General features: G+C 38.6%; 1 protein-coding gene across 3 annotated transcripts in view; it reads left to right on the forward strand.

Annotated features, from left to right (window-relative positions):
• MMS22L (MMS22 like, DNA repair protein) overlaps nt 1-13,876 on the forward strand; it is a 129,554-nt gene that overhangs the window by 101,587 nt on the left and 14,091 nt on the right. For 2 of the 3 annotated variants that reach the window (XM_067530047.1, XM_067530048.1), the window contains exons 20-21: nt 967-1,136; nt 10,160-10,371. In XM_067530047.1, the coding sequence (XP_067386148.1) occupies nt 967-1,136; nt 10,160-10,371 (382 nt within the window). The remainder of the gene's footprint in view (nt 1-966; nt 1,137-10,159; nt 10,372-13,876) is intronic. The other variant, XM_067530049.1, reaches the window with a different exon arrangement.

A 13,876-nucleotide genomic window follows, 5' to 3' on the forward strand; every position in this document is an offset into this window, starting at 1 on the left:
TTAGTTGATGAGAACTACTTTGTATGGGCAAGAATCTGTTTAATTAGACTGTTAATATTAGTTGTGCTGTACTTCGAGTAATAAAATTCTGTGGCGTATGCGGCCATTTTCTCAATAAAAACTGCAGTACAGCTTTAACAAAGCTGTTCCTGGATGTCAGGATATTTTTACATTAACACCATGTTACAATCAGTTATTCACCTCAATAAGTAAGACTCTAAAACTAAGGAGAGGGAACTGTGCAAATGAATACACAAAGGAGTTGAAAATAGGTCAGAAGTGCTGCTCTTATATAGCATGGAAGTTTTCAAACTATAGACCATGGACCACCAGCAGTCTATAGACAGGCATCTAGTTATGTGGAGCTGGCTTCTCCTTGTTTTCAGCTGGTAAATTGCATTTAAAGGAGCTAAAAATATATAAAATATTTTCCTAATATTGCTTTTCCATGTAAACAATTTCTTTATTGCCCTAGGGCTGTTATGCAGTTGTGAATGGAAGGGGAAGACAATCTCTCTGTTTAAGATGTAATTCACACTGAAAAACTTTTATGATATGACATCATATGATGATGTGTGTGGGAACGGTAGATGTAGTGTAAGCCTAAATATGTGAAATAGAGTAGTTAAATAGTTAAATTGTGGACTGCTTATAATACAGAGATATAAGAAGATCACCCCCTTTTACACTGTAGCCATTGTTTTTGCAAAACAACTTCACTGTCATAGAAATTACAATTTGCACACTATCATGTATCAAAACAACTGGGGACTTAATTTTTCTGTACTTTAAATGGGCTTCCACCGTATCCAGATTCACTAAGCATGTTTGACTGTACTTGAAAATGAGACAACTGGGTTGCTATGGTTACCCATGGGTAATGTAACTTAACAGATTGCCTGTTTGGAGTATTCTTGCCTGGTTGTAATTTACTTTTTTGGGGGTTTCTTGACTGTTGTTCAATAGGATGCCTTGTAAAGTCCTGGGCACCAATACTGGCGACTTCCAAAGCACAAAAGCTTTTGTTCCGCATCATAGATAGCTTGCTATTGCCGCTTATTGTGTTCCAGCAAGACAAAGAACTGCCTGCAGTTATGCTGTCTGCCATTCGGGAGAATCTTCCTCTTTATCTTCAGGTAAATATCTGAATTCCTTTTTCAATAAACAAACAAACTTCTTGAACAGCAATGGAATTTTTTTTTTTTTTTTTTTTTTTTATAAACAAAAATGGCTTTGATCTCATTTAAATCAAGCAGAAGAAGCAGCAGCAGTTTTCCTCTTGTGGAAAGAAAAGAATGCCACGCCCATTGATTCACCTCTGACTGGGTGTGTATAGCAGTGATGTAGGATGCACTCCAGTATACTCGAGTCTGATCATTGTGTATAGAGATGATTTAGCTGACCTGTTGCCAGCACTGGCTTCCGATCTGAGAAACTTTTGAAACAGAAGATCAAATAAACATAATAGATAAAAGGACACTGTCTGAGATTAGAAAACATGTATTTGAAAATTTACCTTATCTGTGGTTTTATTAATAACACTTAGTTTACTAAGGATGAGATCATTTTAAATGTTTGTTTTTCATTGTTTTTTATGTTTGTGTACTTTCCGAGAAGACACCATTGTTATCTCAGTAGTTTGACAGTGGGTTTGGTCTAGTCGTTGGCTCTAATATTGGTTATAATCTGTTTACTCCACCTCCCCCCTCTACCCCAGAGTCTCATTTATCCTCAATAAGCTGTAAGGTATATTAGAAAGCTCAGGAGGTTGTTTAAATTGGGGATGTGAAGGAGAGAAAAGACCTATTTTTAAATAAATAATTAAATGTGCACATTATTTTCTGTAAAACCCTTTTTTATGGTCCTTCAAAACCTACACTTTGAGCATAAACTTCTTGTTACTGTCCTTAAAAACAACCAAGTAACACAAAGCAGTAATTAAATTCAGAGATTGTTGTGACATTGTCAACATCCCACATATTCCTTCCTTTATCTAAGTCATATTGTGATTGATGGCATGTCATAGTAAAATTAATATGAGTATATAATGACAGCAGTATATGACTTAGTTGTTGGCTGGTTTGTGGGAATTTTCAGAAGCTGTCCACAGCTTGGGAACATATGGAATGTAGCTGCCTGATCGCTAATGGTATTTTACCCAGATAGAGAGTATATTACTTTGGTGCTCTGTAGTCTGTGCTGATAACCAATAGGCTTCTAGATATAGTTCTCAAATAATGGTTTTCTATAAAGTCCTAGATCAGCTGTTCCCAACTTGTGGTCCGCAGACCCCTGGTGGTCTGTGAGGCTACTACAGGGGGTTCGTGGAAAAGAAAAATAACAACATTCTCACCAAAGAAATGTACCATTTCAAATAAAAAATAATTTCATATAGTTTCTAAAAACCTACTACTGTAATTTATTTTACAACTAGTGGTATGTAGTGGTCTGCGAAATGTTTGGAGGTTGTAAAAAAGGATCCGCCCACTCGAAAAGGTTTGGAACCGCTGTCCTAGAAAGTTTGGGCCCTATCTCCCTGGCTCTCTCCCTGACACAGTCCTGATTTGAGCTACCCCTGCAGGATCCTCACTACACTGCTGTGTGTGGACCTACCTGCTGGATCCATGTGCTTCTGAGCACTACTGAATCTGGGCAGACTCCAGGCCTTGTCTCTGTCCTCCAGGCTTACTCCATGGGTGCTGACTTATTGAAAGTGGGACCCCACCATCTCAGTTGCCTTAAATCTCAAGACCAGTGTTACCCCCTCTTCAACCAAAAATCTCCTCAGTAGCTTAAGCACACCTTATCCCAGAGCTCCAGCATAATGGGTACTCTGGTTTAAAGTTTAGCCTTTAAGGTCCATGTGATAGAGGCTTTGCAAAGCACACATGCTGTATTCATAGAGAAAGCCTAGAGACTTACAGATCCATTTAAAACTAACAAAACCATCATGCAAAATCCCTCCCTCCTTTGCCCTCACCACTCCAAGAGGTCTTTGGGTTTGTATACAGTTCCTTCAGGAGTCCCTGGACTTAATTCATCTGACTCAGTCTTCTCTCCCTGGCCATGCATTCTCCTGGATGACTCCTGCAGCAAGTTCCCTTTAGCTTGAGTTGGTCTAAAACCATGTCCCGTGGTGTGTGTGCAGTGTCTGAGTTTTTAACTCCTGATTTTTGTTGTTGTTGTTGTTCCTCTTCTGAGGATTTTACGTTCCTCTGCAGACAATCTAAGCAAAACCAGTTTCCCTAGGTTTCAGCCATCCCATTGTTCTAAGGTACCCTTGCTCTTTGTGGCTATTCAAACTAATGACTCTCCATTTTACCTGGTCTGGGAGAGATGTGCCACCAGCCCTGGTCACTGATGGCTGATTCCAAATACAATGAATTTCCATGAAATTCACCAGAATTCGTAAGTTTGTATGTAGTGACAGATTTGCCAAACCATCACATTCCACATATGATATCGTTGCTTTTATTGCCGTTGCAATTGGCAAAGTTATTCAAGGCAACAGGGCACCTGGTTTAAAAAGAAGGAGGCTGGTGACATGACTCTTCCTTAAGGGGGTCCTCAACTCTGGAACTTCCCTACCTTAGAGTGGCAAAGTTAAGATCCTTTAGGGAATATGGCAAATCTTCTCTCTCTCTCTCCCTCCCTCTTCGATTTTCTGTATTGTCTGTACTTTGAGAGCTACAGCATGCTATGTGTGATTTATTTGTATCTCAAGTAAGTATTGTGGGCAATTCCTTATGATCACTGTGATATGTTCTAACTGCTAAAACCTCCAAACTATAGATATGTTTTAAAGAGATGAAAATAGGTATCAAGTATATGATACTAGGATGGCCATTGCATCTGTTTGAATGTCATATGCATGAATTAAAAACTGCATTAAGATTGGCCGTAGTGTGTTGCTTGTAGTCAGTTGTTGGCTGTGTGTGTGTTCTTTCTGTGTGCTGTCCCAGCTCTGCACAGATAGCTGAAGCAACGGACCTCAGTCGAACTCCCCATTAAGACCCCGGACTCAGTTCCATGGCAAAGGCACTCAGCCAGGTTTATTGTCAATGAAGCACGGTCCTAATGCCCTGGCTCAATGGTTACAGGTACACATATATGCTCGTTGCAGTGGACTCGGCTCAGTGAATGGCGGGACTTTCCATTCCCCACTTGGCTGGATAACGACACACCCTCTGTCACCCCTCTTTTATACACTGATATAAAGAAGTTATGTACTGCCCCTCTGACGTAGTTACCACCCTTTACCTTGTACCTATTGGTTCAATCAAAACATCTCCATCCATCATCCTGTCATCCTACTTTATCTTTAAGAGGGATGAATGTACCTTTGTACTATCTTTGGGGAGGATGTTTACACCGTATCTTCATATTGGGGTGTTCTGGCATGATTCTTCTGGAATGTGTTTAAGCAAGTGTCCAGTGCCTAGCCCTTCTTAGGAGTGCTAGTGTTTTTGTAATATTAGCCATATTATTGCCAAGTTCATGTTCTGGACAGTGAACTTACAAGCAGACATGTTTTGTAATCCAGCAGGGCCTGACTCTTGCTAACTCTGCTTTATACTAGCAGGACTTGATTCTGTTTGGGCCTTAAGTCTTACACTAGGCCTTTGACCTACACTACACTAGGCCTCATGTTTCAGGCTCTCTCTTTCTGCTACAGTGTTCTTCACCTCTCATAGGTTTGTCTGATTACACTTACTGCATTTATTTTAGGATAGGTTAGTTTAGTTAGCTGCATAAATAAACGTGAGCGACGAACTTATGTATGTCTGTACACTTCTGAAGGTACACTTCTTGATACCCAGGATCCATTCTTCACTACAGTCAGGATACTTCCTAAAGTTCCCTTAGTTTTCCCTAATTGATCCCGCCTTCTCAGGCTTGCTGAGGCCCTGGAATCACTTTGCAATTTTAAACTGGTACTATTTCTTGTCTTAAAAGGTGCTGAAAGGAGATTGTTTCTTGTACCATGGTACACTCTGTTGTTCTAGGAAATGCTTTAGTTAAGAATTGGATAGGATTTGTTGTCAAAGTTATGTGCAGAGTGTCAGACATTAGAAGGTGAGGTGCCATGAAAATGAATGGATGGCCATTTTATAGTTTTTATGACATTGTTTTTAATTGTCAGACAAGGCGAGGCATATAAAATCCAACATTAGGCATTTTATCCCTCTGGAAATATCTTTTTGAGCTGATTTTATGTATTAGTGGATTGCTGAAGTTTATTACTAAGAATCTAAAAATAGTTCAGATTGCTGATAGAACAAATTTAGAAAACAATTTGGAGGAGAGTGGTGATATACATTTACCAACCGTGTGGAATATAACAGTGTTTGTGCACTAAAGATGTTGTTTCCAAATTTAACAATATAAATGTCTTACAAAATATGTTGTGTATATAGAAAGAATATGTATTCTATATAAAGGCCTATAGTATACCCAGTTCAAATGATCAGTATTATTTCTATTTAAAAACAAAAATGTTGTAAGAGTTTGATCCTAAAAGGCACTTAGCATGTGAAGCTTTCATTGTCTTTAATGGAATTGAGCATGATCAGCACCTCTCAAGGGACAGGCCTTCGAAGCCTTCATCTGTACAGTACAGACCGAGATCTGAACAAGTTTAGTACTGCACTTTGTGAATTATAGTATATGTTTTTTAAAAGAACTGTACAATATAAATCGGTGAACAGATTTATTCCATCAGCAGGACTGATATTATAAGTCATCAATAGGTAGCTTGGTGTTTCTGCAGTGAATAGTTCCAGTAATCCACTACTAATAGGTCCTGATCTCTTCATAGGTGATTGACAGATGGATGGATGAATCAGAAGAAAGAAGAATCTCCTGTCACAAAGGGTCCCTGCTGGTAGTGCACGCAGGAATCTATTGCCCCTCTGCTTAAGTGAGGAGATGATGTTGGCATGCATCTCTCCTCAGGACACCATTTTTTTTTCTTCAGAAGATGCCTGAAAAACATGGTGAAAGGGGAGAAAAATAAGGCAGCCTTTATCCACACACTCTGTAATGCCTATCTGCTGTATAAAGAAGGTCCTGTGTGTCCAAATTGGATGTGGTCAAACCTCCAGTCCAGAATCCCATCAGCTGCAGTGTAGCAATGTGGATTCCTCTTCTCCTTCATACAGGTTCCTGGCTAACTGCTGACAGGATCTACCAGAATAACATAGGACACCTCATTCTATTTGCTTCCTAGTCCACTGCTGGCATGAATGTTACTTCCAGCCATCTGACAGAGCCTTTGCTCAATCCACTTTGTCATTTAGGATACGGAGCTGGCAAAATATCTCAGTGAGGCCTTCGGAGAAGCCTAAGTGTCTCATACCAATGCATCAGCTCTCTATCTTGGCCTCCATTGAGATTGTGCGTTCTCTAAACACTATAAGAGCAAGAAGAACTCTGCTCACCAAACAAAGAGCCCCATTTTGCACAACAATTCTGACATGCCTTTGTGTGCAAAAATGAAATCCAGGTTTCTCTCTCAGAAGGTTTGAGGAGGCAGGGGAAATTTATTCAAAATCCTTTTCAGGGTCTGATGACACTTTTCTGTGGAGCTTTAAAGAAGAAGACATGAGCCACCTAATGAGATCAGCGCCCAAGGCCTTGGACTTGACTGAGGATTCTACTACCACAGATAAATGTTTTTTCTTGATGCTCACAAAAAGAAAGGTGTTTTTCGCACTGTTTCCAATCTAGAGAAAAGGTCTGTAGGTGAGAAGACCCATGTATGGGAAGGCCCTGGTGATCAACCTCCTCTGCCAAAAAGCTTTATAATAACCTCCCCTAAGGAGAAAAATGGTTTGGGGCCTTTCTAAAAATAGACTCCCATATTACTGGGTGATCTACAAAATCATATATGCCCTTTAAAGAGGTAGTTTTACCTGACCCATCAAACAGGAAAAGAGAAGCGTCTTTGAAGAAGGTATTTGATTCAGGAACGAAAGGCTTCAGTACAATTCTGAATAAATCTTTTGTCATCGGAACTCCTCTTCTTTGGGTATTGAGATACAGCTATCTATCTTCTCACCAAATAATTAAAGAAAAATGAAAAGTAACTTAAATCATATAATTTTGGCTGATTGTCTAGAATCAGTGATGCTACTTCAACTTTGTCAACATTTTTTGTTAAATATTTAGTGGAGTATGTCATTGAGCTTCAGAACAAACAATAGCTTCTGTCCGTCATTCAGTGAAGGCAGACTTTTTGGTAATGTCTCCGTTAGGGTGGTTAAATATATTTAGGAGCAGGATTACCCATTTCATCAGAATAAGAAAACATTCTATCAGACAAATAGATTATTTCTGTCTTTTCACCTGGCTGCTATATAGAATTTGCCTCATGCCTCTCAAGCTCAAGGAGTGTTCTTTCATCTTATCCTTTGTTGTTGTTGTTGTTAATATTATTATTTATAAAAGAATTATTATTATTTATAAAAAGCTGTAAACAAGTGTATCCTATAACCCCAAGATATGTGGTGTTCTTTCTGTCCCTCCGCTCACCTGGATGAATATATTTGCTCTCATGTTGCTAGTGTTGAAGCATTCAGGAGACTTCAGAGTAGTCTTAGATTGCAAGTAGCTGTGCTAATTTTTGCAATACAAGAAATTCAAAATGGACTCTCTTAAGTCTTATTAACAGCTGTGCCACAGGAAGCAATCATCCATCTATATCTATTGCAGCATCTCATCAGAAATACCTAAGATACATGAATATAATAAATAACCTATGATAACAACCTGTGTGTAATTCACGAAAGACACGCTTAAATAATTCTTTCAGTGGTGATTGGGCTATCCTCAGGCAACATCCATCTGCCAGACAGGTCCTTAAGCCCCTTGGTTTTTGAGTTTCTGGATTTCTCTCTTATCTGACAGTGGAATCAAAAAATTTGTTCTCCAGTAAACTCTCAATTCCAGAAAATGCCAAGAAGCCTCCCAGCTTATTTGATCAACCTATTAGTGTGTGAATTCCAGGAAGCTTTTTTTTTTTCCCCTCCCCCTCCCCCCCCCCTGGTTTCTGTGTGCACTCTCCATTATGACCCTTTGTGACAGCATATGGCTATCTTTTTTTCCATCTGACTCATCCTTCTTCCTGTCAGTCACCAGTGAAGGGAGGAGGACCCATTGGGATGGACGTACTCTCATAGAAACCTATTATACAGGTAGGGGAATTTTTTTTCACCGCTACATGTATGCATTAATTCACTAAAGACGTTCAGATCACTCATTAGATACACATTTGCTGCCTCGTTTATTCTTTCACTGTATTTTTATTTTCATGGATTTTGCTTTTGTGAGTTTGTTTTTGGTTACATGACCATCAGGCTTTCCACTATTAACATTTTTTTTAACATATCTCTAATGATTTTACATCTTACTCTGGAAAATAAACCACCACTAGGAAAAAGACAGCAAGGAAAGGAGCAATACTGAATTATTACATGGTGTCTTGACATCACCATCATGAGCTTCTTTAGGGAGCTAACTGTTCTGATAGCTGCCACTGGAATGACTCTTTTCTAATTTCCTCTTTCTGCTTTTAATTATTTTGTTTTTATATATGTAATTTGCACCCAGAAATAGAGCTGGTCAAATTTTTAATTGGGGAAAAAAAAAAGCTTTTTTTTTTTTTTCAAATTAAAAATTTTCACCAAAAATTGTTAACATTGAAATTTTTCATTTTTTGTATTAAAAAAAAATCAAGACATCATTTACCCTTTTTTTTGGTCAAAGTATTGAAATGATTCTTGGGTTTTGGTAAACAACATTTCAATATGTTTTTTGTTTAAATTCAAATAAAAAAATAAATAAAGTGGAAAAATAGGTCCATTTCAAACTCTTTGAATTAAAAATAACTTTGAAATTTCAAAATCTTTCAGTTTTTAATATTTGTGACCAGCTGTATGCAAAATTTAGAATATAAAATCTTATTTGAAGAATATGCTGTGCCAAAAATAACCTAGAGCAGACTTTGGTATCTGAAAAATATTAAGACTTATCTAGACTATGGACCAGTTCGCGGCTGCTGTGAATTTGGCTCTACACCTATATAAATTTGAGTTGTATATAATATTTTCTTCATTTCCACATATCCCTCTGCTGCTGATATAATTTTAGCAGTCAAATTTATAACTAGCTTATTGCAAGGACAAAGTAAAATTGATGCAATCCTGGTCAGTTTCAGTCTGTGTCTCCGGAGTTGGTATAGATACAGGTAGGACTTGTATATAACCATTATAGAATCAGCATGATCACTTGAGTAGAACAACAGGTGAGGAAAAACACCTTTGAAGCCCTATTTTATCAAAGTTAGGGTCCCCAGTAGGAGAAAATTATTAGCTCCTTCCCTATATAGAATGCATCCCCAGCTAGTATTGTGTCATTTACACTTTGCTGCTTTAGAAGCACTATGGGAAGTGACTGCATAGCCTTGTTATAATCCTGTCCTGCAGGATTGTCTCAACAGGAAACTCAAAATTGCAGGAAAACAGAACTCCGGCCATCCTGCAGCAAATATAAACTCACTAGAACAATAGTGACCAGAGCCTCTCTCCGGATTGGGATTTCATTGATATTTCCTTCTCTCCACTATTTGTTTTCACTTCTAAGGGCTTGTCTAGATTAGGGGAACGTGCACCAGTGTAATTCAATCGTTGTAGGTATACCAATAGGTAAACAGCCTGTACCAGTACAAAGTGGAAAGGTGCGATATACCGCGGATAAGTTGCACTGAAGCAAGCCTTTCCTTAAAGTGGTGTAACCCCCGCTGCCCTGCGCCACCCTATCCCGTAAGAAACCCAGTATAGCTGGTGTCTAACTCAAACTTGTCTCATGTCATGCCCAACACTCTCCTATCTGATCGTCATTATAAGAGTTAATTTTTTCTACTATGTCATTAATAGGAACAATATTTTGTGCCTTTCCTACGCCAGTATCACAATGCGCTGTACAGAGCAATGAGAATCACTAATTATGCAGTGCGTGTGTGAGCCACACTTACCATTCTGCATGCAGCAGTAGCTCACACACAACTTTAGGAATCAGAAACTGTTCCAGTTAGAAGGGGAATGTTAGACACTTATTTATGTTGTTCAATTTTTCTTCTTTCTGAATTTACTTTTCACAGGGCTTGTCCTTTATATGCTGTCAGTCCCAAACTCAAGGTACCTATTTGAACCAACTCTTAAGAAATGTTATTCAGCAGTATTTCGGTCGCTTTCTCCCTCCTTCACCATCTTCTCCAGGAATTGGACAGCATCCCATGCTGCTGGCATTATGCAATTCTACTACCATCCCACAGATCTTACATCTACGGAAGACCACTGCGCATGTCATAAAGTAAGGCCTGAAGAAAGGAGAAAGCCAGTCTGTAGACACCTAGACTTAACTTCTTCCTAAATAATCAAAGAGTGGGGAATGATGTTGTTAATATTGTTTATATTGGAGTAGCCCTCTGTCTGTATCAGGGCCCCATGTGCTGCATGTTGTACAAACACATAAGAGACAATCCCAGCTCCAAAGAGCTTTCAATCTAAATTGTCAAGATGCAACAATTGGACGTTGCAATCATCAGAGGGTGGTTGATGGCAGGGGAAATGAGGATAATTGTAATGAGAACACAGATTGTATAGAGCAGCTAAGAGCATAATTTTCAGGTGGCATGTCTTTTTTCTTTTTTTTAATAAGTAAACAGGAGATGAATGAATGTCTAGAGGATTTACATTTTTACTGACTTGTGTGAAAAGAGTTACCGTTTCAAATACATTAATATATTGATTTATTTCAGTTTTCTTTTAAATGAAATTAAAGTGAGAAAAAGATAAAGCAGTGCAAAGATTTTTATTTTTGGTCTGTTGCTTCCTGAATGTGCAGGCTGGAAAACAGCAAGGAGAATAGAGTCTCTGAAATGAACCTTGGTTCAGGACTCCTTTGAATGGTACATCAGTGATGCTGGTCCTTGTGAACTGAGAGCAGACAAGATAAAAAACAGAAGAGAAGGCAAATGCCCTGCACTGGGCCCATTAGTTATTTATTTAAAATGTACCTTTCTTTAGCCTCTGGGCACATGTGCAGCAGCTTGAATTTAACAATTAAAATACAACAAAACTATGTTAAAGTACTCTTCCCCAAACATCAAGTAAACCTACTGCCTACTTCTCTCAATCAAATCAAATGTTAATTAATGCAACAGATAATATCAGAGGTAGTCTGGCTCACTGATGGAGCACTAGATTGGGAGGCAGAAGATCAGACTCTATTTAGAGCTCTGCCATTGACTGACTGTGGGCAAATCACTTCACCACTCAGTTCCTCAATAGATAAAGTTGGCATAATAATTTCAACCCACCGCTGTAAAGTGTTTTGAGATCTGCCAATGAACAGAACTTCATAAGTGCTTAGTGAAGGTGGTGGTGATGTTATAATCTATTATTTATTATTATAGATGGTCCTACTAGCACCATCTATTAAGGTTGTTTGACACTTCCTCTTAGAAGAACATGTTCTCAATTGCTTATAAGTGTGTCAGTCTTTCGCTGTTTGGGCTGAAATTTTATATGCTGGTGTTTGCCTCATGCTGAATATATTTGGAAAATTTCATCCAAAATGTTTCTGCCATATCCGAGAATGAGGCTAGGGAATAATACACTGGCTTGCCCATTTAAAAAAATTCTGGTGACTTTTTCTTTGAGATGAGGGACTTGAAATTTGGCACTAGGGCGGCTTTTTTGTCAGGAAAAATCCCTCCAAATTTGGCCAGATTATAAACCATTGGAAAATCACAGTTCACACATGCTCAATAGAGACTTGCCAGGGCTTCGCAGTCTAATTCCCCAAAGATTCTATCCATCCTGGGGCTGAGCATGACTTTCCCTGCAATTGCAGCTCTGGGCTACTTCTGGACACTGGAACTTGGAACAGAGATCCTGGCTCTCTTGTGTTCTCAGTACCTTCCCACTGGCTCAGAAAGACCCCCACCATCCACCCAGAATACCCAATAACCTGGTGCTTAGAGCACCTGGGATGTGGGAAAAACCTAGTGTTGTCTACATCAGGGTGTTAGGTCAGTTTAACTGCGTTGCTCAGAGGGTGTGGCTTTTTCTCACGCCTTGAGCATTGTATTTATACTGACCTAACTTCTTAGTGTAGACCAGTCCTGACACTTCCCAGGCTTCTCAACTTGTAAGACTGTGACTGGGAGCCAATGGGAATGGGAACGGGGGCTGGAGAACAAGTAGTATGTGATCGTGAAATTAAATACTATATCATAACACATACGCATGATAGAAGCAAATTAAGGTTGCACAGGCTGACAGATCCATAGGAGGGTGTACGGTAATGCCTTGTACTCAGTTTCTCAGGAATTTTGTTAAATGTTGCAGTTATTAACTGATTTATTCTTAAAGTATGTCTACACTTAACATGCTACAGTGGTGCAGCTGCACCGCTTCGGTGTAGACATTACCCACACTGACGAGGGCTTCTCCGGTTGGCGCAGATACTCCACCTCCACAAGAGGTGGTAGCTAGGTCAATGGAAGAATTCTAGTGCTGTCTATACTGGAGGTAGATTTTTCATACCCCAGAGAAACGTAGCTATACCCATGTAAGTTTCTAGTGTAGATCAGGCCTTATTCTTCATAAGCAATATTTGATTTTTTTTAAGCTAGTGTTAGATATTGGGACAGTTATTTTGCATGTTCCATAAGTTATTATATTACCTGATGAGTAAATGCAATGTTTATGTTATTGTGCTACATATATTTTCTTTTGAGCTCTTAAAATCAAATTATTGTCTTTATATTTCAATAAACTCCCATTCCTAATTTCAAACTAACTATGGCTCAGATTCTTGCATCCTTTTGGTGAAAAACAACAATTCAAGTCACCAAGTTGGAACACTCAAAAATGTGCTTGATGTCAAAATTAATTCCTGTCATAGGGTGTCGGTTACTGTTTGTCTTTGTGACAAATATTATATTTGAGCCTACGGTACTTATTCTGGCTGAGCAGAAACAGACGTTGTCTGTCCCTTTACATATAATGTTGACAGATATATTAACTGTGAATAGTTAAAGTTCTTAGTCAACCAGAAAGCATGTAAGAAATAAAAAAAATGACTAAGAGTTCTTAAAATATTTTTGGAGGTCTATTTTCAGGGTCATGCCATTCTGGATACTTTGTCCTTGGAAATCTGGTGGATAGTTTCCTGGAAACAAAGGCTAAAGTCAGCTTACACAATGGGAGTTCTGTATGTTTAAGGAGAGCAGAGAAGTAGAGTGGAGATATTGTATGGGAATCTCAAAAGGAGAATTTTGCCCACTGAGTATAAATGCAAAGGGTCAGATAAATGGTGGCTTTGAAAAGAGCTTATGCATTTAAGGATATGTCCTTGAGTATCATTGCTTACAGGTAGCCATTTGCATGTGTATAATTGGCTTTTGCACAATCAAAAGGTGTCTACACTTTATAGTCATATTTGAGTATTTGTCATAATCGTGAGAGCTGATATTTCTGAGTTAGCACAACAGTAGGAGAGTTGTAAGCCCCCACTCTGTGGCACTCTGCTGAACTGTGAGTAGGGTGATCAGATAGCAAGTGTGAAAAATCAGAATAGCTGCCTATATAAAACAAAGCCCAAATATCAGGACTGTCCCTATAAAATTGGGATATCAGGTCACCCTAATTGTGAGTCATTTAAGACTAAGACAAAGAAACGCCATTATTTGATCCTACAAAATGATGGAAATCTACTTAATGGCCCTCCGGGTAAAATATGGCAATGATATATTTAAAGGGTGTAATATTTTATTTGTTGTGCTATTGTTTAATGAAAAAATAAGTAA

This window comes from Emydura macquarii, unplaced genomic scaffold (genome assembly GCF_026122565.2).
Source record: "Emydura macquarii macquarii isolate MOO-44397 ecotype Brisbane River unplaced genomic scaffold, CSIRO-AGI_Emac_v2 contig_3019, whole genome shotgun sequence".
NCBI lineage: Eukaryota > Metazoa > Chordata > Testudines > Chelidae > Emydura > Emydura macquarii.